The sequence below is a fragment of the Scyliorhinus torazame genome, chromosome 10 (assembly GCF_047496885.1).
Source record: "Scyliorhinus torazame isolate Kashiwa2021f chromosome 10, sScyTor2.1, whole genome shotgun sequence".
NCBI lineage: Eukaryota > Metazoa > Chordata > Chondrichthyes > Carcharhiniformes > Scyliorhinidae > Scyliorhinus > Scyliorhinus torazame.
Window position 1 is genome coordinate 90269732 of NC_092716.1, and position 26580 is coordinate 90296311.

At 48.6% G+C, this 26580-nt stretch overlaps 1 protein-coding gene across 2 annotated transcripts in view; it reads right to left on the reverse strand.

The window, feature by feature from the left end:
- Nucleotides 1–26580, reverse strand: part of nlrc5 (NLR family, CARD domain containing 5) — a 318509-nt gene that overhangs the window by 158372 nt on the left and 133557 nt on the right. For both annotated transcript variants that reach the window (XM_072518410.1, XM_072518409.1), the window contains exons 17-25: nucleotides 22019–22105; nucleotides 20459–20542; nucleotides 17762–17845; nucleotides 15869–15958; nucleotides 12025–12072; nucleotides 8449–8544; nucleotides 8201–8284; nucleotides 6884–6967; nucleotides 5935–6024 (exon numbers count right to left, since the gene is read on the reverse strand). In XM_072518410.1, the coding sequence (XP_072374511.1) occupies nucleotides 5935–6024; nucleotides 6884–6967; nucleotides 8201–8284; nucleotides 8449–8544; nucleotides 12025–12072; nucleotides 15869–15958; nucleotides 17762–17845; nucleotides 20459–20542; nucleotides 22019–22105 (747 nt within the window). The remainder of the gene's footprint in view (nucleotides 1–5934; nucleotides 6025–6883; nucleotides 6968–8200; nucleotides 8285–8448; nucleotides 8545–12024; nucleotides 12073–15868; nucleotides 15959–17761; nucleotides 17846–20458; nucleotides 20543–22018; nucleotides 22106–26580) is intronic.

Consider the following 26580-nt stretch of genomic DNA (forward strand, 5'->3'; position numbering starts at 1 on the left):
CAGAACTGGAGGTGGACTCCTGTGATTCCTGCCCTCTGACACTGGATCCCTTTGGCGGCCGTTTCCTGGGGCGTCCTGGCCTAGATGGGCCAGGCTGCGGCCCGGGCGACTGGGATGGCGAGCTGCCAGCCTGTCCTGCCCGTTGCCCACCCGATGCACCTGGGACGGAAGGGGGGGGGGGGGGGGGGGGGAGTCCGAGGTGTCGCGGTGTACCGGGACCTCCCCTACAGAGGGAGCCGGGACGGACCACACCACCTCCTCCTCCCTCGGGGTGCCCGATGGCCCCCAGGCCTCTACATGGGTGGGGGATGCGAACGGACTGGCCATCCAACGCGCCCCCGACATCTGGCGCTGCCAGTCCTGGAGGCCCGTGCTGGTATCGACAGGGGTCTGCAGGTTTGCAGCCATGGAGCCCAGGGGGTTGTCGAACCCTGTCTGTGACAGTGCGACGCCGGCTCGCACATGGCCACTGGCCCCATGCCCTCAGCGATGGCCTGCTGAGACTGGGCCATGGCCTGCAGAGACTGGGCTATGGCCTGCAGAGACTGGGCTATGGCCTGCTGAGACTGGGCCATGGCCTGCAGAGACTGGGCTATGGCCTGCTGAGACTGGGCCATGGCCTGCTGAGACTGGGCTATGGCGTTGAGCGCCTCTGACATCTGGCGCTGGCACTGGCTCATGGCCTCCTGTGAGAGGGCAGCCATTTCCTGGGCCACAGACGCCGCCTGCACGGAAGGCCCCAGGCCTCGCAAACCGTTCCCCATGTCTGACACCGTCGCACCCATTGCCTCCACCGCGGACGCCACCCGTGCGGTGTCAGCCTGGGTGGCACGCATGACCGGGACCACTCCCAGCTCCTGGACGCGGGTGGACTCCTCCACCTGCGACCGCAGCCGCCGCAAGCCACCCGTCACCCTATTCGCTCGTCTCCGTGTCGGTGGTTGCATCGGATCTATGTGTGGGTGTGGTAACTGCAGGAACCCGGGATCCATCTGGGCGGCAGATGTTCGCTTGGCCTGGGCTGCCCTCCGACCGCCCGGTCCCTCTGCTGGTCCTACCTCCACCTGCTGTACCGGGACGGCTGTGTTGTGCGCACCAGTGAGTGTACCAGACGCCTCATCACTAAAGTGCCCAACCGTGGTGAGTGTTTCTGCGATGGTGGAGGGTGTTGGTGACAGCAGTGGCGTTGTGTCGTGCTCTTCGTCCCACTCTGAGTCTATGGCACTTTGGGGTGGGGGTTCGTCTCCACCCATCCACTCTGAGTCACTGTCCGGTATTTTGTCTTCCCGGGTAGGGGTGTCCTGGGTAGTGCTGTCCCGGGTAGTGCTGTCCCGGGTAGTGCTGTCCCGGGTAGGGGTGTCCTGGGTAGTGGTGTCCCGGGTAGGGGTGTCCTGGGTAGTGGTGTCCCGGGTAGGGGTGTCCTGGATAGTGGTGTCCTGGGTAGTGGTGTCCTGACTCGGATGTGACGGGGGCCTGTGGCTGCCCCCCTCAACGCTGGGTGGTCGCTCCCGCACGTGACGGGGGTGTCGTCTCCCTGTTGCTCCAGGTCTCTCCGTCTCCCGTGGTGTGCAAGGGGCATCCTGCGGGCGTCGCATGCTGGAGGGTCCGGGTCTCTCCGTCTCCCGTGGTCTCCGAGGGGCATCCTGCGGGCGTCGCATGCTGGAGGGTGCGGGTCTCTCCGTCTCCTGTGGTCTCCGAGGGGCATCCTGCGGGCGTCGCACGCTGGAGGGTGCGGGTCTCTCCGTCTCCTGTGGTCTCCGAGGGGCATCCTGCGGGCGGTGTGCATCTGCGGGGATGGGTGCCTGGACGTTTGGTCCTGCGATACACAATGAAGCATGCATGGTTAGACATCAGGCAGTGATCAGGTGATACGGGGGAGGGGGATATAGGGGAGGGGGGATATGGGGACGGGCTGTTGGTGGCTCACTTGCTCGTGGGGCCCCGACCTCTGCATCAGCAACCTCCCGGTCCTCAGGTCCGCCAGCCGGTTCCAGGGCCCTTTCCTCGTGTACGGTCAGTGGCCTCTCATCAGCGGGCCCTCCTCCAGTCCTCACATGCTCCCTATTGTTGTGTGCGCGCTTCTCCTGTGGGGGGGGGGGTGGGGGGTGGCAGCGGTAAAAGGCAACAGTGTTAGGCAGGTATATGAATGCACACCATCGGTTGCGCGTGCATTGCAGAGGTTAAGGTTAGGGCTGGATTCACTTGGGGATATGGGGGATATGGGGGAGGGGGGGATATGGGGGAGGGGGGAATATGGGGGACGGGGGGATATGGGGGAGGGGGGATATGGGGGAGGGGGGATATGGGGAGGGGGGATATGGGGAGGGGTGGTATGGGGATATGGGGGAGGGGGGATATGGGGGAGGGGGGATATGGGGGAGGGGGGGTATGGGGGATATGGGGGAGGGGGGATATGGGGGATATGGGGGAGGGGGGATATGGGGGAGGGGGGATATGGGGAGGGGGGATATGGGGGAGGGGGGATATGGGGGAGGGGGGGGATATGGGGAGGGGGGATATGAGGGATATGGGGGAGGGGGGATATGGGGGAGGGGGGGTATGGGGGATATGGGGGGATATGGGGGAGGGGGGATATGGGGGAGGGGGGATTATGGGGGAGGGGGAGATATGGGGGATATGGGGGAGGGGGGATATGGGGGATATGGGGGAGGGGGGGATATGGGAAGGGGGGGATATGGGGGATATGGGGAGGCTCACCCTGCCTGCTCTGACGAGGTCGTTCACCTTCTTGTGGCACTGGGAGCCTGTCCGTGGTGTTAGGGCCACAGCGGTGACGGCCTCTGCCACTTCCCTCCACAGACGCCGGTTGTGGCGTGGGGCAACTCTGCGGCCGTGCCCGGGATACAGGGCGTCCCTCCTCTGCTCCACCGCGTCCAGGAGCGCCTCCACATCGCGTGACTCGAACCTCGGGGCTGAGCGACGGCTAGCCATCCAGTCGGGTGTTGCGGTCGGGTGTTGCGGTCGGGTGGGGGGGAGCTGCGCGGCCTTATGAGCCGTCATGCCGTGCAGCACGTATGACGCTGCACGGCGTGAACCATTGCGCAAGCGCGGATCCCGTCACGTCGCTGCTAGCCCATTTCGGGCCGGAGACTATCGGCCCATTTTTATGACGTGACGCAAGTGGGATTTGCGCCGTTTTTTTTGCCGATCGGCGGACTTTCCGCCGATAACGGAGAATTTCGCCCCATGCTCATCACAATGATTTATTCCTCCAGCAGGAGCATTTCTGACTGCCTGATGAAGCAGACAGCAGTTAGGGGCTAATGTAAACTAAAATTACTTGCTTCCTTTATATTGGTTCAAGGTCAAGTAGTTTGCTCCTTTGGGTTGTGTACCTGACTGAGGTTGACACGGCATTCTTAAGAAAGCACTTATGATCTTGCAGGGGTTGTTTAAGAGATACAGGAGAACGGGGAAGGGGTTTAGCTCAGCAAAGACACTGGTATCACTGCACATGCCATCTTTTGAAGAGGTCACTAAGAGCTGAGGTCTGGTCCATTCTTATAGCTTGGGTGAATGTTAAAGACCCTATGACGCTCGATTAAAAAGGAATTAGGGAGCTTCTAATTGTTTGGACGAACAATTATCAATCAACTTCACCACTAAAAACAGAGGGCGCGATTCAGCGGCCCCGTTGCGCCCGGCTTTAAATCACGTGAGAACCCCAAATTGGACTCCACGCTGGGCGCCGGGCCGATTGCGAGTCATCCGACTTGCTCCACTCAGTACGATCTGGATCAGCTCATTTAAATACCCAGATGCTGGATTCACTTGGCACCTAACAGTCACGACGGGGAGACATCACAGGGCGTCGTTTAGCACTGGCCCACACAAATGTGAGCCAGGTGTAATGGCATCTCGGGAGGTCTCCCAGGACATTGGTATCCTGGCACTCCCCCTGGCAATGCCACCTGGGCACCCTGACAGTGCCACCATGACACTCTCAGGTGCCCAGGTGCAATGTTGGCACAGTCAGGGGTCAGGCCCGGCACGGCCTTGCCAATTAGAGGAGATGAGGGTAGTAGATCGATAGAGCGGGGTTGGGGGTGTTGAAAGAGGGGGAAAGTTTGGGGCTGCCGCTCAACATGATGCCCCGATCTGCGAACAGCCGTTTAAGAAATCCCTTGAAGCGTGGCCTCGGCGGAGAGGAACACCCCAAGGCCAAAATAAATAGCAAAATGCACCCAACAGTGGGCTTAGTTTTAAGTTGGCTAAATCACGCTCACGCAAACTACTCATTTGCCTATTTTTTCCTTGTGTGGTGTAGCCATGTAAAATAGCTGCCCGATTAGAATGGTCAAACCCCAATTTAAAATGGCGAACAGAAGAGGCTGATGGGAAAATCAGCCAACAGGACTCAAACGCACAGCTGCAGGTAAAACAGTGTATTCGCTTCTGGGGAAGTCAGCCCAGACCGATACCTGCAGCCATCAACATCACAACAACCCAGCCATCTGCATATTAAGCAGCCATCCCCGGGAACAATTGCTACAAATTAGCAACTCAAAGCCGACCCAGACCTTTTGGCACCAGCAGGGGCTAACACAAAGAAACAACCACCCCCCGATCAAGGAATCGCTCCAGTATTGGAGCATATCGAACCAAGTGATTGGGACCAAGTCCAATCACTTGGAACCAGGTACAAGGTCCGCCCCGAGAGGCGGGAAGCCCCTGGGGACTATAAGAATAGGGGCCAAGTTCAACTCGACCCTTCTTTTCCTGCTCGCAACCTTCGAGACCCTTCTACAAGAAACCGTAAGTTTTACTCCAGCGATCGCTACCAGATAGGCACTCCTGACTATCGACTTGTACCAGCTTTTGAATCCCGCAGGCTCAGAACCAATTCGAAAGACCATTCGTTTCCCTGACCTGGTGGGCCATTTCCAAAGTTAAGTATTGGCCTTTAGTGGTAGGTAGTAGTCTAGAAGTGGGATTATTGTATAAGTATTAATTGCTGTATATAATAAATGAGCATTGATTTAACTCTTACTAAGCGGTGTGTTGCATTATTAATCATTACTTGGACTTGAACCACGTGGCGGTATCAGAAAGATGCCTGGCGACTCATGAGCAAAGGTGACAGAATAAGAATAAGTAAACTAAGGCTAAAACAAGCAACAGTGGTCCTCCAGGACACATAACTCCTCCCCAAGTTGCCTCGATAACAACAGTACCTCAGTCACAAAATGACTCAGAATCATATAATTTACAGTGCGGAGGGAGGCCATTCGGCCCATCGAGTCTGCACCAGCTCTTGGAAAGAACACCCTACTTAAGCCCACGCCTCCACCCTATCCCGTAACCCAGTAACCCCACCTAACCTTTTTTGGACACCAAGGGAAATTTATCATGGCCAATCCACCTAACCTGCACATCTTTGGACTGTGGGAGGAAACCGGAGCACCTGGAGGAAACCCACACAGAAACGGGGAGAACGTGCTGCCCTTGGGAGGGTTCTGAGAGCCAATATCATCATGGTGTGTAATCGATCAGAACTGCATCAGGACAGGGCATTCTTTCAGTGATGTGGTCCTACTCTGAGATCGACAAAAGTTCCAACAGCTAGGCTGAACAAAATATTCACAGTGAGTGCCATTGAAGACTCGCCGTAATTTCCACATGCAATTCCTCTTTCCTCTTCCCTTGCCTGGAGGCACATGAGGCAGACAAAGCACATGCTTATGTCCGTTTCCATAACTAATTTCGCCTGGAATAGATCGTCAGGCAGAAGTGCCACTCCACATCAAGCAACGGCTGACCAGGAGACTCTCCCCCCCCTTACCACCTGCCAGAACATTTTGGAAGCGTCGACAGGTGCTGGAAAGCTGGCAAAACAATTTGGCGACTCAATTCCCAATACTCTTTATGCTGAAGCTTCCCCAATATTTCAATGCAAGATCCTGCCACACTTACCTCACATCTACTTCCAGAACATTTTCACAGATGTTCAGAGAATTAGCCAGCAAAAGGATAGCATCTGGTGAAATAATGTTATCTGTAATGCTGCGAGGTGGAAGAGATGGGGAAAGGCAAAATCAACAATTGAATTTTTGTAGGGTGAACATAAAGCACTTCGGTTGGTAACAGAGACAGGCTTCTACATGCTGACATGCCATCTTCAACTGCCTAAGAGAACCTCAAAACCTCTCAATCTGAGGAAGCTAGCTTTCAGCCAAGTTTTTTGCTAACAGTGGTGCCATGCTATAGTATACAGCTGTGTCATACCATGGATATCACAGCAGAAAAAATAATTGCAAACATCTGCAGCAAAATATCATCGAGCTATATCAGATCAAATTCTAAAATTCCCTATTAACATACATATAGAAGGTTACAGAGCAAATCCAAATCCTTCTTTCCTCTTTCAGCTTTTCCCAAATTACATTGGGTCACCACAATGTTGCTTGATCACTCCTTCATATCAACCATCATTTTTTAATAAAGTTTGTCAGGTGATTTTACAACTGGATGCCGTTCCTGCCGCTAACCCTCCCCATTTATCCAGCTGGGAAGCAGCACCAATACATGCTGGCTTGCCTGCATCAGTGCCTGGGCTCCCTCATAGCCAACAAGTCCTGGGAATGGGACTTGAACATGGGGGCTTCTGGTACAGAGGGAGGAGAGTTACCCACTGAACCATTCCAGCTCTGGTAAGATTCAGGTTCAAATGACCCATTGGACATGCAAAACAATGCTAGCATAGCTTTATGGAGAAGTGTGGGTTCTCAATGGAAAGTCTCCAAATGATCGAGCGTGAATTCATCAATTACAGGAAGCACAGAATTCCCTGGAGGCACTCAGCAGTCTAAACATATGTTTGTAATAATAAATCGTTTTTCTGAAGGGGTATTGAATGGATTACTTCAAAATCTTCAAGTCATGTAGGTCTGGTAGATGATTCAGTAGTTCTGTAATAACCTCGTCACTCAGTGCATTATTTGACAAGCTGCAAATGGAAAGAGTACAGGTCAGACCATGGTAGGTTTGAGGTGATCAATTCTTAAAAGGTTCTTACAAGACTGAGTGCATCGTGATACAGAAGTTTAACTGGAGGAAGATAATTTTAACAGAAACCATAGAGAAATAGCATCATTTTTACCTGTCGACTCTGCTTCTCAAATTTCCAGGTAAAGTGAACCCAGTAGATATGGAGAATTCCCATTGGAATCCCAGACCATTGACTCCAAGAATATAACAAGTTAGGTGCTGTCCCATATCCAGTAACTATTGTGCTTTTGGAATGGATAGATGCCTATTTAGGCTGCTGTTATACTACGTCTACTAGGCAAAGTTTACGATAGACACAAGAATACCAAAGGAATTCTGCGGGCAGCATGCTCCTGTGCTGTATGGGGCTCCTTGCATGGATATTTAACATGTGCAGAGAACTTTATTCCTCACCCAACAAGCTTTTGATGTTTTAATAGCACAGCTGGAAGCGCCAACATACTCCCAGCGTTGAAAAAGATGCTACAGCAAGTTCATAAAATACCCAGGTTCTCAAAATAACTGCCTAAACATCTTAAATGATGGAGGGTGCATAGTGCGAAACCAAAGAAGCTGAACCCCTTATTACTGGAGGAAATTTAATCCCATGATCAACACTGTTCTCCAGGACTAACAGCGTCAATCTAATTTCCGAAGTGATGTTTTAGGACGTGCATTGATATTTTCTTCCCGATTTTGCATAAAGGGGTCAGTCACATTGGTAGACTGTCATAATTGAAATGAAATGAAAATGAAATGAAAATCGCTTATTGTCACAAGTAGGCTTCAAATGAAGTTACTCTGAAAAGCCCCTAGTCGCCACATTCCGGCGCCTGTTCGGGGAGGCATTTGGGATGAGAGGGGAGATGGGGGGGGGCATTAAACCCACTGGTACCTCACCCAGGTAGCCTTTGACCTTGTCAGCATTATGTTCTAAAGGTTTTAAAATTGTGTTCCTTGGCCAATCTGTTAGGCCAAACATTTTTCCAATTCACCTTCTGTTACAAGTCCCTGTTACCAGCTAGCCTCAATATGCTCCATCTCAGATTGCTCATTCAGTTTTCCCAAATATAACCGTTCATCAATGAGCTAGAGCTGAAACACTGACTGTCGCTGACAAAAAGTGATTGACCTTGGGTCCCTTTATCCAATAGCTTTTTATAGCCCATTTTCATTCCCATCTTGTACTCACTCGAGCTCTGTAAGTCCAGAACACTGTTCAAGTATCAAGCAGAGGTTCCCCATGGTTTTATCATCCATTTCACACTCTTCAAGACTGTAACACAAAGCACCATAATCCATTGAAAGGTGAAACATTTTAGAGCTACGCCACACACAAAAAAACTCTAAACTTCTGGAACGACTGGTAAGTATTGTTCACAGGCCTGTTTTGGATTAGGCATTTCTAATATTCTTAAAACACCTCAAAAAGATTTGTACCTCATTTTCTTTGGCACGCATAAATCCTGTTTCCCATATCTAGCTCCAATTGACAAGATTTTCGATGACTCTTGGAATTCTTGTTCCTGCTGAAATCTAGAGAAGTTGAAACGAAAGAAAATCATCCATCAATTACTTTGTGTATTTTCATGTGAACAAACATAAAAGTGATGTGAAGTAGGGGGCAGGAAACATACGAGATGGATACTGGGGTTGGGGGGGTGGGGGCGGAGATGGTGATTTGGGTCATTTGATTATTGGCCATTCATTACAAGTTTCAGGTCAATGTGAAATGATTGTTCCCGTTACTAATCATGATTCAGAATGAAGCTTGAGAGCGCCTGGTTCCAAGTCAAAAAAGCATTTCTACTTCAGCCCTATTTTTTAAGATCATATTTGGGCACGTTAAATCAACTGCGTGGTCTGCCCATCACCAATCAGCCCATTCCAGACCCCACCACAATTATACCAGCAGCGGGGGAGCCAACAGGGGGGCCCACCTGCCAGTGCTCCAATCCAGATCCTTAAGTGGGCACTTGAGGGCCTCATTCCTTCATAGCCTGTATTTAACTGGTGGCAAGCCCAGCAAGGACTTCCCGTCCCTGAGGGGCAGAAATCCTGCCTCCAGCACATTAAGTGTCTGTGGGACAGCGTGCCGCCAGTGACTGAGGAAAACATACCACTTTGACTCACTGCCAGCCTTGCAAACCTAGCAGTGTGTCCTCAACTTCCCCATGAGTTCAAGAAATTGCAGCGTTTGCACATTATTTCCAAATTAAACTTCCTGCAGAGAGCTATAGCTGTACTTAACAGCATCTTCCTGAACACAAGATTCACGTTTCCATCGTGCTACTCACCCTCTCCAGCCCTAAAAGGGATCATTTTAATTGTACATTCTGATTCCTACAGGTAGTAAATTATTCTTACAGATACTTAAAATTTTAAATGCTATTATCTTTTTGCTTTTCCTTTCTGTATCTTTTCTCTCTCCTCAATTCAAACTTCCTTTCATTCTCTTTATTTTGCTTCCTGTTTGCGATGTGACTGGAATTCGTCAGAATTTGGTCCCTGTCATTTCCCTGTTCTGTTCTCAATCATTAGTCTCATTGGTTTGGGAGATATGCTGCTGGTCCAGTCATCAACCAAGGTCGAGCCACCCCCGTTCCAGAAAATCCTGGACATTGACTTCATTCACAATGCAATTGAAGAGTAAACTGCCCACAACATAGAGACCCCCACCTTTCCCATTTACTACCTAAAATTTGTTTTTACTCGTTTATGGGACGTGGGCGTCGCAGGCTGGGCCAGCATTCATTGCCCATCCCTAATTGCCGTTGAAGGGGCAGTTAAGAGTCAACCACAGTTACTGTGGGTTTGGGGTCACATGTAGGCCAGACCAGGTAAGGATGGCATATTTCCTTCCCTAAAGGACATTAGTGAACCAGATGGATTTTTACAACAATCGACAATGGTTTCATGGTAATTTTACTTCCAGATTTTTATTGGTGGAATTTGAACCTGGGTCCCCAGAACATTATTCTGGGCCTCTGGTTTACTAGTCCAGTGACAATACCACTATGCCACCACCTCCCCATATACATTCCCCATTTACATTGAATATTATCGCTATTTTGTTTTCTCTAACAGTGACACAACTCTGGACAAGGTATGGGGACTGTACTTACAGTGCATCTGGGTCTGTAATATGACCAACACATGGGGCAGAGGCTGAAGAGAGGGAAGCTCTGTAAAGAGGGAGTGGGAGGGGGCGCTCTTTCCTTCTCACCCCAGGTTATCCAAGAACACTTTTCCAATCTACACCTAATCAAGAAGGAGAGCACGAGGCGACTCTGATTCAACAAGCACGTCGTCACAGAGCTCTATCACCTCCTTCAACAGAACCTGGAACCTCACACCAGGACGAGGACGGTGCTGTCAGTGCCTGTTTCATTGAGCTACTCTGGATCTGGAAAAAATCCCGACAGGAGAAGGTGACATATCCATCATCTCCCAATATGCTGTCCATTGATGTATCCACGCGGTGACGGAGAGCATCTAAACTGGCTGAGGTGAATAAATAATTTTCTCCCTCAGCAGTGAGGAGCAAAATGGGAGATCCCATGGTATTTCCAGGAAAGCGGGGTTCGCGATTGGGGTGCTTGGCTCTGCCGGGCCTGCATCTCAATGGGGAGAGGTACACGAACTGAATGAACTCTCAATTAATTAGTGTACAATTGGTGTGTGATCATATACAATCCATCATGTTAGTGAATGCCCACTATCCTGGAAGCAGCCTCAATACCTTCATTCTTAAGCAGTCAGCCACTGCCACCATTTTTGGACCTCCACAGAGAACCAGTGAAGCTTCTCGGAGATGAATCTTGCCCCCTAGATACATGACTCAAACCTCCACTCCTTCACAACTCCACACCGCCGACTAACCAACCATGTGAAAATAACACGTGTATGCCGAAAGTACTAAAGCCACCAGGAACACTGTGAAGCAGATCATTGGTGTAATGAAGCAACGCTTCTTTCTGAAGGGCTCAGAATGAATCCTCCAGGAAACGCTGTTCATGGTGTCCTGCTGCAATCTTCATGTCATCACCATCATGAGGACACAGACATTGTTACCAGGAAACCAGGAGATATCTCAGGAGAAGGAGGAGGATATTTCTTGAATGTTGTCCACTCAGGCTTTAGTTCTCATAGGACAACTTCCCTTTCCCATTTCATGATCCCCTATCCTCCATGCATTTCAGACCCCCAATCACAGCTTCCGCTTGGCCATAATCCTTTCATCAAAAATAGTAACAAAAATCTTTTCGTTAACACTTTTATCGGACAACACATCCAATTATTCGGACCTAATGCTGGAAACTGGGATTAGAAAAGGCAGCTGCTTGGTGGCCGCCGCAGATAGGCCGCAGGGTCTCTTTTTTTGTGCTGGGCGAGATCCATAAGCCATGTTGCGCCTGGACAGCAGTACGGCCGGTAGATGCCACAAGATCCCACTTTCGGGATCTACCTGCTATGCCTTGCGAGATCTAATGCGATTTCACGAGACATCGCAATGTGAATCCCACCCATTGTGGACGGTATCACTTTCTGGCAAATCTGCATATTAGAGTGAGACAGCTAGTCTCACTCTAATATGTGTTCCTGAGAGCTAACCAAGGTGTGGGATCTAACTCCCTTGCTTGGAGACCTCGGGCAAGTGGTGTTCGGTGCTGATCTCCACAAACAGGGACCAGATGGAATGGCACTCGTGGGGGTCTTGCAGGGGATCGGAGGCCTCAGGTGCTTGCCCTCTGGGCAGGGTGGCACCCTGGCATTGTTGGTGCCACCTGGGTAATGCAAGCTTGGTACTGTCACCTTGTGCCAGGCTGGCATTGTCACACTGCCAAGATTTCACTCTGGCATTTTTTTGTGTGGTGGGGATCGAGTCGGGGGTGCTGGTTAATGCACTTCAGCGTGAAGAGGTTCATATATGTAAACTACTTGGAGACAGATGTAATAAGACACTACAGAAATATTTTTTTAAAGCACTGGCAATTCAAAGAATAGTAGAATTACCTGTATTTTCCACAGAATTTGAGTAATCCTTTTCCACTCGTGCCCAAACTAAAACAGAAATTAAAAGACGGATTAAACTTTTTAAACATCAAAATGAAAGCAGTTATGAAGTTTTTATAAATTTACTATTTCAAATCTTTCCTCCTCCAAGTCACAGCCATCCTGACATGGACACATGTCACTGTTACCTCATTATCATTGAGTCAAAAATCTTAGAACTCCCGACCATCTGGAACTCCCTATCTAAAGGCACTGTGAAAGTACCTTCACCCCATGGGCTGGAGTCACTGAAGACTCGCCATCCACCTCCTCCTGAGCAACTAGGAATGACCAATAAACAAAAATTAAAAAGAAAATTGTGACAGTACACTGCTTGTGGTCTAGGCGTTGTGTTTTAAAGAGGCAGTGTTGTCAGTGCTCCAACAGCATCATTTGAAATCGCATGCAATCAAATCTAACAGTCAGATTTAAGTGGCAAAGAGATTTTATTTGCACATAGCAGTGTTTCAACTGATCTAGGCATAAATTGGCCCAGTATTACCATAATCATTAACCTTTTTCTAAATCTCTGAAGCAGCACAATGCTACCTGCATGTACAGTAGTAACCTATGTATCATCATGCAGAGATTAGAGGCTGAACACTGCTTTTGAGTTGCACCCCCCCCCCCCCAACCGCCTCGACACCAGAATGTGAAAGTCATCCCAAGACATTTTGTATTGTGTGGACATGATGGTAAACTCCACCTGTTCTGATGACAAAACATAGGGAGTGTTCTGTATATTAAACAGCTCATGGAGCTGATCGAAATGGAAAGTATATTTATCTTGGTTTAAAAAAAAGTCTTCAAATGCTGTGAATATTCTTTGGTGTTTTCCCCAATTGGCCAGTGTGACTTTGATGGAAACGTGACGGAAAGCCAGTTCATCTGTCCCCTTATCTTCCACCAGCCAATTAGGAGGAACCCTTCCCAACACCCCCCCCCTCCCCCACACACACCTCGCCACGCCCCTCTCCAGGAAACATCTGGCCTTACCACTAACTAAAAACTTATTTACTGCTTCAGTGATCCTGAAGGAAAATTACACGGTTATATTTTCCACAGATAAAAAATTATTGAGAATTATTTTGCACAGATAGGGCATTTGGGTTTTCCGATGTATTATTACTGGGCGGTGCATGTGGAGAAGGTGCGGAGCTGGGTCAAAGGGGTTGATTCCCAGGTCAGAATGGAGGAGAATTTGTGTAGGGTTGGGGATTGAAGGCGCTCGATTGAAGGCGCTTGCAACAGCACCGCTCCCGATGGGGCCCTGGGGAAATACTCAGGGAGTCCGATAATAATAGCTTCATTGAGAATTTGGAGACAGTTTCGCCAACACTTTGGGTTGGGGTCAGGGTCAAGGGAAATGCCAATTCGGGGGAACCACAGATTTGTGCCAGGGACGTGGGACGGAAATTTTTGGAGATGGAAGGAGAAGGGGATTAAGACACTAAAAGATTTGTTTCTTGGGGGTCGGTTTGCAGGATTGAAGGAACTGACAGCGAAGTATGGGCTGGAGCAGGGGGAAATATTTAGATACATGCAGGTTCGAGATTTTGCCAGAAAGGAGATACAGAGCTTCCCGGTGGAGCCGGCCTCCACATTGTTGGAGAGGGTGCTGACAACAGGGGGACTGGAGATGGGGGTTATATCAGCGGTTTATGGAGCTATTTTGGAAGAGGAGAAGGCACCGCTGGATGGGATCAAGGCAAAGTGGGAGCAAGAGTTGGGAGAGGGTATGGAGGAGGGGTTCTGGTGTGAGGTGCTCCGGAGAGTGAACGCCTCCGCCTCGTGCACGAGGTTGGGGCTGATACAGCTGAAGGTGGTATATAGAGCACACCTCACAAGGGCGAGGATGAGCTGGCTCTTTGAGGGGGTAGAAGATTTGTGGGAATGTTGCGGGGGAGCCCCGCGAATCACGTTCACATGTTTTGAGCCTGTCCAAAGCTGGAGGATTACTGGAAGGAGGTTTTTAGGATAGTCTCTAAAGTGGTGCACGTGAAACTGGACCCGGGCTCTTGGGAGGCCATATTCGGGGTGTGGGACCAGCCGGAGTTGGAAATGGGTACAGAGGCAGATGTTGTAGCCTTTTCCTCATTGATCGCACAAAGGCGGATCCTGTTGGGGTGGAGATCAACCATTTCACCTTGTGCCCTGGCATGTCAGGGGGACCTGCTGGAATTCTTAACTCTTGAGGAGGTTAAGTTTGAACTGAGGGGAAGGATGGAGGGGTTCTACAATTCATGGGCGTTATTCATTATGCACTTTCAAGAATTGGATAACATTGAACATTAGGAGGTGGCTGACGGAGGGGGACTGTATGTGTTAATGGTGACTATGGGTGATTCCTGATTCCATTTTGTTATTTGTTTATGTTAACATGCGGGCTGCTGTTTGGGAGTCTGCTGGGAGGATGGGATTGTTGTTGATATGGAGATTGACACTGTATTCATTATTGCTTATTGTTTATTGTTAATGGGTGTAAATGTAGGAGAAAATGTGAAAAAGGAAATAAAAGTTTTTTTAAAAAAAAAGAATTATTTTGCATATAACTTTGATTTCCCATCATGCTTTGGGAGTTGATGATGTAGATCATGGAGGGGCAAGGAGCACTCTAATGGTGCATTCATAAAATCAAACAGTGCACATATTTATAAAATGGGAGGGGGGATTCCATGTGAGGAAGAAGATTTCAATTTGTATTTAACATCTGGCAATGGCTTTTTACTTCACACTTCAGGCCCTGGACTGCAGCTGCGCTCTGGTTGGGAATGCAATAAGTACAGAGGGAGGGTTGTGTGAAACGAGAGGTGTCTCAGCTTCTTGGACATGAATTAGAATTGGAAAAAAGGCTGTATTTTCCTCAGTGGATTAAATGGTTGACGTGGATGTCACGGTAGAGCAGATTATACACGGTCTATGGAAGGAATGGGACAAATGGCTTGATCCCCATCAGTGTTTGGTTTTATTTCTGAACGCCTTTAGGCTTTTTTGGAGCTCCCCTTTGAGAATATATTATGCCTGTGGGCAATTTTAGCTTCATGATTGGGATCCTCATCCTAACTTACATGAGTTTTCAAGTTGGTAAATACAGTTTTTTTTTTCTTGAGTGAATTATAGTTATATTAATAATTCTCTCAATCTCCTTAACATTGTGTTATGGGCCAGGGTTTAGAGAACCCCAAAGTATATCATGGAGTTCACCTGACCCATAACTTTTAATAGATTGTGGTATGGGGAGCACACGGCCCACTCTACAGGTGTGGTACAGCAGAAATGGAAAAGTATTTTTTAAAGCAAAACAATGTTTATTCTATGAACTCAAGTTAACCTTTTTAAAACATACAGTGAACATCTTAGAAACCATTAATTCAAATACAACCCCCAAAGAATACAACATTAAGTAATTCTTACTTTCCTTTTAACATCCATAAGACTTAAAACAAAACCTTTCAACAGAAGCACATCAGGTTAAAGTCACTACTGAGAGCAGTTATTGGTTGAATATCACCAAAGGATCGATTTACATTCTTTAGATTACAGAGAGAGACTCTAATGCATCTTCTTTCTGGCTGTGACTGCAGCTGTCCAGCTCGGAAAACGAAACTAAAACACACCCTGCAGCAAACAGCCTAAAACGAAAGTAAAAAGCTGACAGACAGCCCAACTCCACCCACTCTCTGACATCACTGCAGTAATAAACACCCATTTCTTAAAGGTACTCTCACTACAGATATTTATATACACACCCATTTATTAACACCCATTTCTTAAAGGTACTTTCACATGACAATTGTCAACTTACCTTATTGCCACCTCAGTTATTTCTTTGACCCTGTTCAGACATCCAGCCAAAGAGAGGACTCCGGCCAATGAGATGAAATTATTGCTGACACTGTCGTGAAGATAGAAAGTTACTTTGGACATCAGTGTTAGTGGCTTGTTGTAGAGACAGTTGTGGTTATCATTTTAACCCAGCAATACTATTAACAATAAATCTCTCCAGGCATATTTTAATAGTGTTTTAAAAACTGACAATTAATTTGTCCCAAGTAGATCAAAATCTTGAAATTAAGCCTACATAATAATTGCTCAGTGGTCACACCATCATTTTCTGTCATCTCCCTTTTTTTAATCAAAGGCTTCACTGTGGTCTGCAATAGTCACTGCCATTTGTTTTGTAGCTACTATCTGGTTGTAATATTGGCTTCCCTTGGGCTTCAATTAGCTTCTTCGTAGCCTTTTCAATGCAGGTTCGAAGGTTTTTCAGCAGGAGTTAGGCTCCCAGTATCTAGGGATTGCAGGAAAGATCATTGGGGCCATGCAACAGTCAGAGATGATGCTTATTCGACCATTATTATTTTGCTTCTCGTAACTCAGTCCACAAGGCAAACTGGCTGAAGGGAAATCATGAAATGAGTAAGGCAAGGGTGAATCATTATCATAGCCCAGATTCAATCGTTCCAGTTTACTTCAACTTGTGGTCACAGCGCAACGGAGATAATGGGTGATTATGTGCCAGCGTTCGCCGCCAGCGCGAACAGCGATGCGGGCAATAAATCCCAGGAGAATCGGGAAACGAGATTTCCGCTGCCGTGATCTTGTTTTCCGATTTCCCCGCCCATTGGCAGCGACGTAATGAGGTTCAGGCCCACAAAGTGGGATAACCTCATTTTTATGCTTTTACATACATTTTATTATAAATAACGAGCCCCCTCCCCCGCCAATTACCCCAGCTCACTGAATATTCAAACCTGTTTACAACAGATTTTGGAAAATGTGAATCAGTTGAGGGGAACCCTCCCTCCCCCGGGGGCGCAAAGGTAAGTATAGCCCATGAGGGGAGAGACATGGCTGGACAGTGCCCTTGCATTGCCCCATGGCACAGGATAGTACTGCCAAGTGGACCCTCTGGGGAGCCCTATTGGGGGCAGGATTCATGTTATGTTTGTTGGGAGGGGTGGGGAGCCCTGTGTTGATGCTGTGGTGGGGGTGTGGTGGGGGGGGGGGGGGGGGGGAGGGACATCCGATGCTTGTTGGGGGGAGGGGGCAGTGTCCATGTGGGGGGTTTCTTCCTGTGCTGAGTTGTGAAGCCAGCCTCGCCGGTTCTATCAGCCCCCCCCCAACTGATTATTTGTTTGCAGAGAGGCTCCAGATCTAGACTAAAAACTCATCTGTGCAGCTAGAGAACTACACGCCGGCTTTCAGTCAGCCTGAAAAAATATGAAAATTCCACCCAATGCCTGTTGACAAAATAATATGGAGGTAAATTTTAACCTTGAGAAACCATTGCTTACAGGAAGAGTTTATTTCACAAACCTAAACGTTACTGTCGTTTAGCAACCCACAAAATACGTATTACCACTGATTTGTGGTACCCTTGATATTTCCTGTTCCAGATCTACGCCGGCATAGGGAAGTGTCCTCGAATTTACCACAGGAAATGGCTCTCAAAACACAGATAGAATACAAAATGCAACTCGGCAGCATTGTAGTAAAACTACTCTTAGCGTTTACATTTGTGCCAGCAAAATTGATAGAACCGAACTCATAATATATTCAGATTTTAACTACAATTTCCTCCACTTAATTTATAAATTAAGTCACCCAGAAAGCTGAATAAAAAGCCACTGAATGTATGCAGTAGTTTAGGTTTTGTCTTACATGGACATCAATTGGGTATTCACCATGAACTTACTTTATTAGTTTTGAAACATGCAGCTTTGGGAGGAGCTCAACTAACTTTTCAATTCCTCGATCTCCAAGAGAGTTATTCGATAAGCTGTAAAGAGAAAGGCGTTGTGAGTGCAGAGTCACAGAATCGTAGACCTGTACCGCAAAGAACGAGGCCATTTGACCAAAATCTGTGCTGGCTCTCCCCAAGAGGAATCCAATTAATCTCATTCCCCAGCTCTTTCCATCCTTCCCTGCAAATTATTTTCCCTCGAGTATTTATCCAATTCCCTTTTTCAAAGTTACTATTGAATCGGTACCACAACTCTGGGCAGCTAAAGCATTCCAAATACTAACCACTCATTCTAAAACAATTTTCCTCATGCCACTTCTGGCACTATCACCAATCACCTTAAACCCAAGTCCTCTTGTTATCAAGCCTTCAGCCACAGTGGGCTAGAGAGCTGGTTTGTGATGCAGAACAAGGCCAGCAGCGTGGGTTCAATTCCCGTACCAGCTGAGAATTCTGAATTCTCCCTGTGTATCCGAACAGGCGCTGGAATGTGGTGACTAGGGGCTTTTCACAGTAACTTCATTGCAGTGTTAATGTAAGCCTACTTGTGACAATAAAAAGACTATTATTATTGAAAGCAGTTTCCCCATATTTACTCTATATAAACTCTTCAGAATTGTAAACACCGCTCTTAAATTTCCTCTTAACCATCTTTGCTCTAAGAGCAACAACCCAGCATCCCCAAACTCTTCATGTAACTGTAATTCCTCATGCATGGGAGCATTCTAGTAAGTCTCTCCTCCACTCTCTCCAAAACGTTCACATCGTTCCATCAGAGTGCTGCCCAGAATTGGACCAAATTCCCCCCGCTGGGGCTGAACTATTGTTTTATATAGCTTTAGGATACCTTCCTGGCTTTTGGATTGGATTTTTCTATTTATAAAGCTTGCGGTTCCATACCCTCAATTAACTGCTTTATAATTCTGTCCTACCACCTTCATGGATTTGTGCACCAACATCCCTAGCTCTCACTCTTTTTGCACCCTCTTTAAAATTGCACCATTTAGCGTGTATTGACTCATCATTCCAATCAAAATCATACACTTATCCCAGTGAATTCCATCTGCCACCTGCCCACCCATTTCACTAGGCTGCCTACGTCATCCTGAAGTCTATTGCTATCCTCCACACTGTTTACTACACCTTCAAGCCTCCCGTCATGTGCAAATTTCAAAATTGTGCCCTGTACCCCCCAAGTGCGCGTCATTGATATAAATCTAAAGCAGCAATGGTTCTGGTACTGATCACTTGGGAACTCTACTATATATCTCACTCCAGTTCACCCCTGAGGAGAGATGGTGGGATAGTGGGAATGCCACTGGGCCAGAAGATCAGGCTCAAGCTCTGGGAACGTGAGTTCAAATCCCAACACAGCAGCTGGTAACTCATAAATATGGAATTGGAAATTAGTCACAGTAATGATGACCATGAAAGTATCACTGATTGTGATTCTTTATATGTGACTCCAGACCAACAGCAATGTGGTTCACTCTTAACTGCCGTCTGAAAGGGCCACTCAGTTCAAGGCCAATTCTGTCAGCTTTTCCAGTGACAGTGCAGACCTCCTGGAGGGAGATTGGAAGAGTTCATTTGGAAACAGTGGCCAACCTACATAGATAATTAGACATGGTAGGTCACCAAATAGACGCTGATCCAAACCAATGGCCTGCAGACAGTCTGGCTGCCACTTCGCCTGGGTTGGAGCAAAGCCTCACCTTAATGGCTCAATGCTTCATTGACATGTCACCAAGCACTCCCTGAGGCAGGGAAGTGAAGGTAACCCTTGAGAAGGAAATGGAAAAAGGGCACACACAAATATTCTTACTGTGGCAGGCTTCACAGAGGTATGGGTTCTGTTTTCACCCAGAGGAAGTGTTGGGGGATGGGGGGGGAGAGGTGATGAGCACAATTACCAAGCACACTCATCAGCCTAGGTTTCTAGCCTTTTTTAATTTAATCCAGCGTTTTTTAATTCTCAGGTCTGGCTTAAAGGCCACTGGTCCATTCTGCCCAGAACAAGCAGGAACAGGCCGCAGAGCTGACAGGTAACGGTCTGACTAGGTAAGGCCATCCTCCGCGAGGAGATGCTCTCGTAATGGAAATGGCTTGACTTAACTGGAAGGCCTCTCACTGCTTCCCACTAATTCCTGACCTACTTCCTCAAGGTGGAAAGGACACCATGGTTAAACTGCATTCTTACTCGAGGCTTCCGTTCTGCCAGAGTCTGCAGCACCTCAAATGCCGCCCAACCTGATGGTCTTAGAATCAGGAATTAATGAGAACAGAGTGGGCAATGGACTCTCAATTTTAACTGCTCACTTTTCCAGGTCTGGCGAGTAGAGAGTGTTAAAAACCCAGCTGATGATTAACTAAGCTGGGAATAGTTACTGTTCATAAAAACACTAAACATGAGCCTCTTTGGCCAGAATATTAAGCTAACAACTAATAAAAAACTAAACTTGTGATGGCAGCTGCTGTGATATTAAAGCCTTTCTTGCAACTTGAAGGAATAGCCGCGATATTATTGAATGATTTCTAACACTGTATCTACACATGGAGCAGTAAAGACGACTAAGAACAGAGACAAGAGAAAACTCTTTGAAAATCCTAAAATGGCCTGGTGGATAAAGCTCTTTTGTCATCACTTACTCCAGTTGTGCAAGGTCACTGCAGTTCTCCAGTGTACAGGCCAGCTCTTCCAAATGCTTCACTTGAAAGCGGCAGTTGGTCAGACTGCAAAGGAGTTCACAAAGATTATCGTTCAGCACGGGAAGTACAATCATTACCTAATACACTGCAGGCCTGAGCAACTCACACCAAGGGCCTCTTACATAGGAACATTTCCCTTGGGTTCAGACATTGGTGAGAGGTGGGACAACATCAAAGCCCAAATGATGCACAATTGTTCAGGTCTGTCATGGAAATGCTCTCACTATACTGATCTGTTCTCAATCGTTGGATTATGTTGCCTCATGTTTTCTTTAATTCTACACTGGGGCATCCAGAATTTTAATTCTAATTTTAGACATAATTTTAAACATATGAGGGACATGGACAGGATGGATGGAAAGTAGCTTTCCCCTTAGTTGAAGGGTCAATTTATGATAGATCATGAAGGATGGGATTTTCTGCCCCCCCATGTTTGCTGGCAGTGGAGGCAGCTCACCATTGGCTGCCAGCGGGATCTTCCAGTCCCGTCAACGTCAACGGTATTTTGCGCGGTTCACCCATCCTTCAATTGGGAAACCTGCCACGGGGGGGGGGGGGTCACCTTCAGAGGGAGCAGAAGGTCCCGTCAGTGGGAAGGGCCAGAAAATCCTGCCCGAAGGAATTTTGGGCGGGATTCTCTGATCCTGAGGCTAAGTGTTGACGACGTTGTAAACGCCGTCGCGTTTCTCGACGGCGTCAACATGGCCTCAGGATTAGCAATTCTGGCCACTACAGGGGGCCAGCTCAGCACCAGAGTGACCCACGCCGCTCCAGCTGCCAATCCCCGGTGTCAGGTGGGCGCTGCGGGTCTGCGCATGCGCAGTGGCTCCCTTCTCCGCGATGGCCCCGACGCAACATGGCATAGTACTACAGAGGCCGGCATTGAACAAACGAGGCCCCCAGCCCGAGAGGCCGGCCCACTGATCGGTAGGCCCCGATCGCGGCCAGGACACAGTGGAGGCCCCCCGGGGTCGGAACCCCTCTCCCCCCTCCAGGCCGCCCCCAGATGCATCCACGCTGAGGTCCCGCCGGGTAAGAGCTGGTGTGAACGGAGCAGGTGTGGACGGCGGCGGTGGGACTCGGCTTTTTTAGCATGGCCGCTCGGCCCATCCCGGGCCGAGAATCACCGGGGGTGGCCCCGTAGAGCGGCCCCCGACCAGCGCACCACCGGCCGCTCCGGCGCCAATCTGCGGACTGGTGTTGGGGCGGCGTGGCGCGATTCGCGCCGGTCCCAGCGATTCTCCAGCCTAGTCCCAGGGTGAGAGAATCCTGCCCTTTATGCCCTTTTCATATTTTTATGGGTGATAGTGCTGCTTTTGAGCACACTCACAAGGAGCAATGTATGAAATGCTTCTTCTGCTAGTCTGCATTAAAACAGCAACTATCAAATTTCAATGCCATCAAGTGTTTTGGAGGGACCTCAAGGACATAAGAAAGGTTCTGCCTTTGGACACTGAGCAAGGTTACTCATTAGATGCTGATTCCCGAAGGCAGTTATACCTTAGTTTTCTCAATGGTGCAGGCACAATCTTTGCATCTCCAGTGCTACTCAATCTAAAATCCACCGGTGGGGTCTTCCGTTCCTCTCTGTAAAAGCAAAATGGGTTGGCAGGTCTTGAAATATCAGTCCTTCATTGTACTGGAAAGACGCTGGAATAGAACTGGCTCCTCTCAATTAGAATAAATCCCAATGCAAATGGGACAAACCAATATCTGGGCTGGATTCCCCGGTCCCCCTGCCGTGTGTTTCCTGGTGGTGAGCCGCTTGCTGGCAGCGGGATTCTCCCTTCCTGCCAGTTGGCAATGAGGGGCGTCATTCTCCGCCGGCGGGAGTCTCCGTTTTGCCGGCGCCCGGGGGTTTCCCGACGGCGTGGGGCTGCCCCACAATGGGAAACCCCATTGACCAGCCGGTGTTACGGCGACTCCCGCCGGCCGGTCGGGGCAGAAATGTGGCGGGGCGGGTAGAAGAATTTCGCCCCACATTCCCTACTGAAGCCACTCCATACCACCGGGAAACCCACCGGTTGGGGTGCTCTGCCAGCAGAAAAAGAGGATCCCAACGGTCGGAGAATTCCAGCCCTGAAGTTGATATGGATGCAATATTAACCCCAAATCTTCTCCTATACTTGGACTCCTGTCTGGCAGCTTACCCTAGCTAGTGATGGAAAGATGTTTAACTTACAAACACACCATATTTTCAGCAGAGCTGAAACATTGCCCTCACTGCCTGGTCAAACACAACTGCTGAGAATTTCTGGTGGGATTCTCCCCCATCAGCCATGTCACTCTGGTGGAAGTGGCATTTATGTTTACATGGCTGTGGTAGTATGCATTAGGGGTCATGTGGGACTGTGAAGCCATGATGTCATTGGCTGACAGATCCCGGGTCCTGGTTGGACGTTGACCTCTAGCTCCGCCCTGAAGGCGGAGTATAAGTACCTGGAGTCCTCCCCCGCAGGCAGTCTACTACTGAACTACGGGGGAACAGTAACGCTTAATAAAGCCTCATCGACTTCACTCTATTCGTCTCTCGGAGTCTTTGTGCGCTACAATGGCATATGCAGAATTTGAGATCGATAGACCCACCTTCTATAGTGAGTTACTCACCATAGGATTCCTGCTCTGGAAGTCACAGTATTAAAATGGCTAGTCCAGTTAATGGTAACCCACAGGATGTCGATTGTGGGGGATTCAGCGATGGTAATGCCATTGAATTTCAAGGGCCGATGATTGCATCCATGTTCTGAATCTACCCCATTTAGCACGATGATAGTTACCACACACGATGGAGGGTATCCTCAGTGTGAAGACGGGACTTAATCTCCACCACGACTATGCGGTGGTCACTCCTACCAATACGGTCATGGACAGATACATCTGTGGCAGGCAGGTTGGCCAAGTATGTTTTTCCCTCTTATTGGTTCCATCACCACCTGCCGCAGTCCCAGTCCAGCAGTTATGTCCTTTAGAACCCGGCCAGCTCGGTCGATATTGGTAATACGGAGACCACTCTTGTTGATGAACATTGAGGTCCCCCACCCAGAGTCCATTCTGTGTCCTTGCCACGCTCAGTGCTTCCTCCAAGTGGTGTTCAACATGGAGGAATACAGATTCATCAGCTGATGATGGCCGGTATGTGGTAATCAGCAGGAGGTTTCCTTGCCCATGTTTACCCTGAAGCCATGAAACGTCATGAGGTCCAGAGGCGAAGTTGAGGACCCCCAGGGTAACTCCCTCCTGACTGTACACCACTGTGCTGGCACTTCTGCCGGGATAGTGATTGTGTCTGGGATATGGGGGACGGGATTCTCCAATCCCGCAGCAGAGTGTCCACGCTGTCGTAAACGCCGTCGTGAACGGGCCGCTCCCACGTCTAATTCTGGCCCCTACAGGGGCCAGCATGCGCTGGAGCAGTTCGCGCCGCTCCAGCTGCAACCCTGGCGCGAACTGGGCGCCACGGGATCCGCGCATACGCAGTTGTGCCGCCGCCAATGAGGACATGTGCAGTGGCGCCGGCACAAACGCGCGCATGCACAATGGCCTCCTTCAACGCGCCGGCCCGACGCAACATGGCGCAGGGCTACGGGGGCCGGCGCGTAGGAAAGGAGGCCCCCAGCCACAGAGGCTGGCCCACCGATCGGTGGATCCTGATCACGAGCCAGGCCACATCGGAGGCCCCACCCCGAGGTCGGACCCCTCCTCCCTCCCCCCACAGGCCGCCACCCGACCCTCACACGCCGAGGTGCCGCCGGCCCAGAGCAGAATGGCGCCGGTAGGACTCTGCTCTTTTCCTATGGCTGCTCGGCCCATCCGGGCCAGAGAGTCCATAAGACCATAAGACATAGGAGCGGAAGACCATTCGGCCCATCGAGTCCACTCCACCGTTCAATCATGGTTGATTTCAACTCCATTTACCCGCTCTCTCCATAGCCCTTAATTCCTCGAGAAATCAAGAATTTATCAACTTCTGTCTTAAAGACACTCAACGTCCCGGCCTCCACCGCCCTCTGTGGCAATGAATTCCACAGGCCCACCACTCTCTGGCTGAAGAAATTTCTCCTCATTTCTGTTCTAAAGTGACTCCCTTTTATTCTAAGGCTGTGCCCCCGGGTCCTAGTCTCCCCTGCTAATGGAAACAACTTCCCTACGTCCACCCTATCTAAGCCATTCATTATCTTGTAAGTTTCTATTAGATCTCCCCTCAACCTCCTAAACTCCAATGAATACAATCCCAGGATCCTCAGACGTTCATCGTATGTTAGGCCTACCATTCCTGGGATTATCCGTGTGAATCTCCACTGGACCCGCTCCAGTGCCAGTATGTCCTTCCTGAGGTGTGGGGCCCAGAATTGCTCACAGTATTCTAAATGGGGCCTAACTAATGCTTTATAAAGCTTCAGAAGTACATCCCTGCTTTTATATTCCAAGCCTCTTGAGATAAATGACAACATTGCATTTGCTTTCTTAATTACGGACTCAACCTGCAAGTTTACCTTTAGAGAATCCTGGACTAGGACTCCCAAGTCCCTTTGCACTTCAGCATTATGAATTTTATCACCGTTTAGAAAATAGTCCACGCCTCTATTCTTTTTTCCAAAGTGCAAGACCTCGCACTTGCCCACGTTGAATTTCATCAGCCATTTCTTGGACCACTCTCCTAAACTGTCTAAATCTTTCTGCAGCCTCCCCACCTCTTCCATACTACCTGCCCCATCACCTATCTTTGTATCATCGGCAAACTTAGCCAGAATGCCCCCAGTCCCGTCATCTAGATCGTTAATATATAAAGAGAACAGCTGTGGCCCCAACACTGAACCCTGCGGGACACCACTCGTCACCGGTTGCCATTCCGAAAAATAACCTTTTATCCCAACTCTCTGCCTTCTGCCTGACAGCCAATTGTCAATCCATGTTAGTACCTTGCCTCGAATACCATGGGCCCTTATTTTACTCAGCAGTCTCCCGTGAGGCACCTTATCAAAGGCCTTTTGGAAGTCAAGATAGATAACATCCATTGGCTCTCCTTGGTCTAACCTATTTGTTATCTCTTCAAAGAACTCTAACAGGTTTGTCAGGCACGACCTCCCCTTACTAAATCCATGCTGACTTGTCCTAATCCGACCCTGCACTTCCAAGAATTTAGAAATCTCATCCTTAACGATGGATTCTAGAATCTTGCCAACAACCGAGGTTAGGCTAATTGGCCTATAATTTTCCATCTTTTTCCTTGTTCCCTTCTTGAACAGGGGGGTTACAACAGCGATTTTCCAATCCTCTGGGACTTTCCCTGACTCCAGAGACTTTTGAAAGATCATAACTAACGCCTCCACTATTTCTTCAGCTATCTCCTTTAGAACTCTAGGATGTAGCCCATCTGGGCCCGGAGATTTATCAATTTTTAGACCTCTTAGTTTCTCTAGCACTTTCTCCTTTGTGATGGCTACCATATTCAACTCTGCCCCCTGACTCTCCTGAATTGTTGGGATATTACTCATGTCTTCTACTGTGAAGACTGACGCAAAGTACTTATTTAGTTCCTCAGCTATTTCCTTGTCTCCCATCACTAGATTACGAGCGTCATTTTGGAGCGGCCCAATGTCTACTTTTGCCTCCCGTTTGTTTTTAATGTATTGAAAGAAACTTTTACTATCATTCCTAATGTTACTGGCTTGCTTACCTTCATATTTGATCCTCTCTTTCCTTATTTCTCTCTTTGTTATCCTCTTTTGTTTTTGTAGCCTTCCCAATCTTCTGACTTCCCACTACTCTTTGCCACATTATAGACTTTCTCTTTTGCTTTGATGCATTGCCTAACTTCCTTTGTCAGCCATCGCAGACTAATCCCCCCTCTGATAACCTTTCTTTTCTTTGGGATGAACCTCTGTACTGTGTCCTCAATTACTCCCAGAAACTCCTGCCATTGCTGTTCTACTGTCTTTCCCACTAGGCTCTGCTCCCAGTCGATTTTCGTCAGTTCCTCCCTCATGCCCCTGTAGTTACCTTTATTTAACTGTAACACGTTTACATCTGATTCTACCTTCTTTCTTTCAAATTGCAGATTG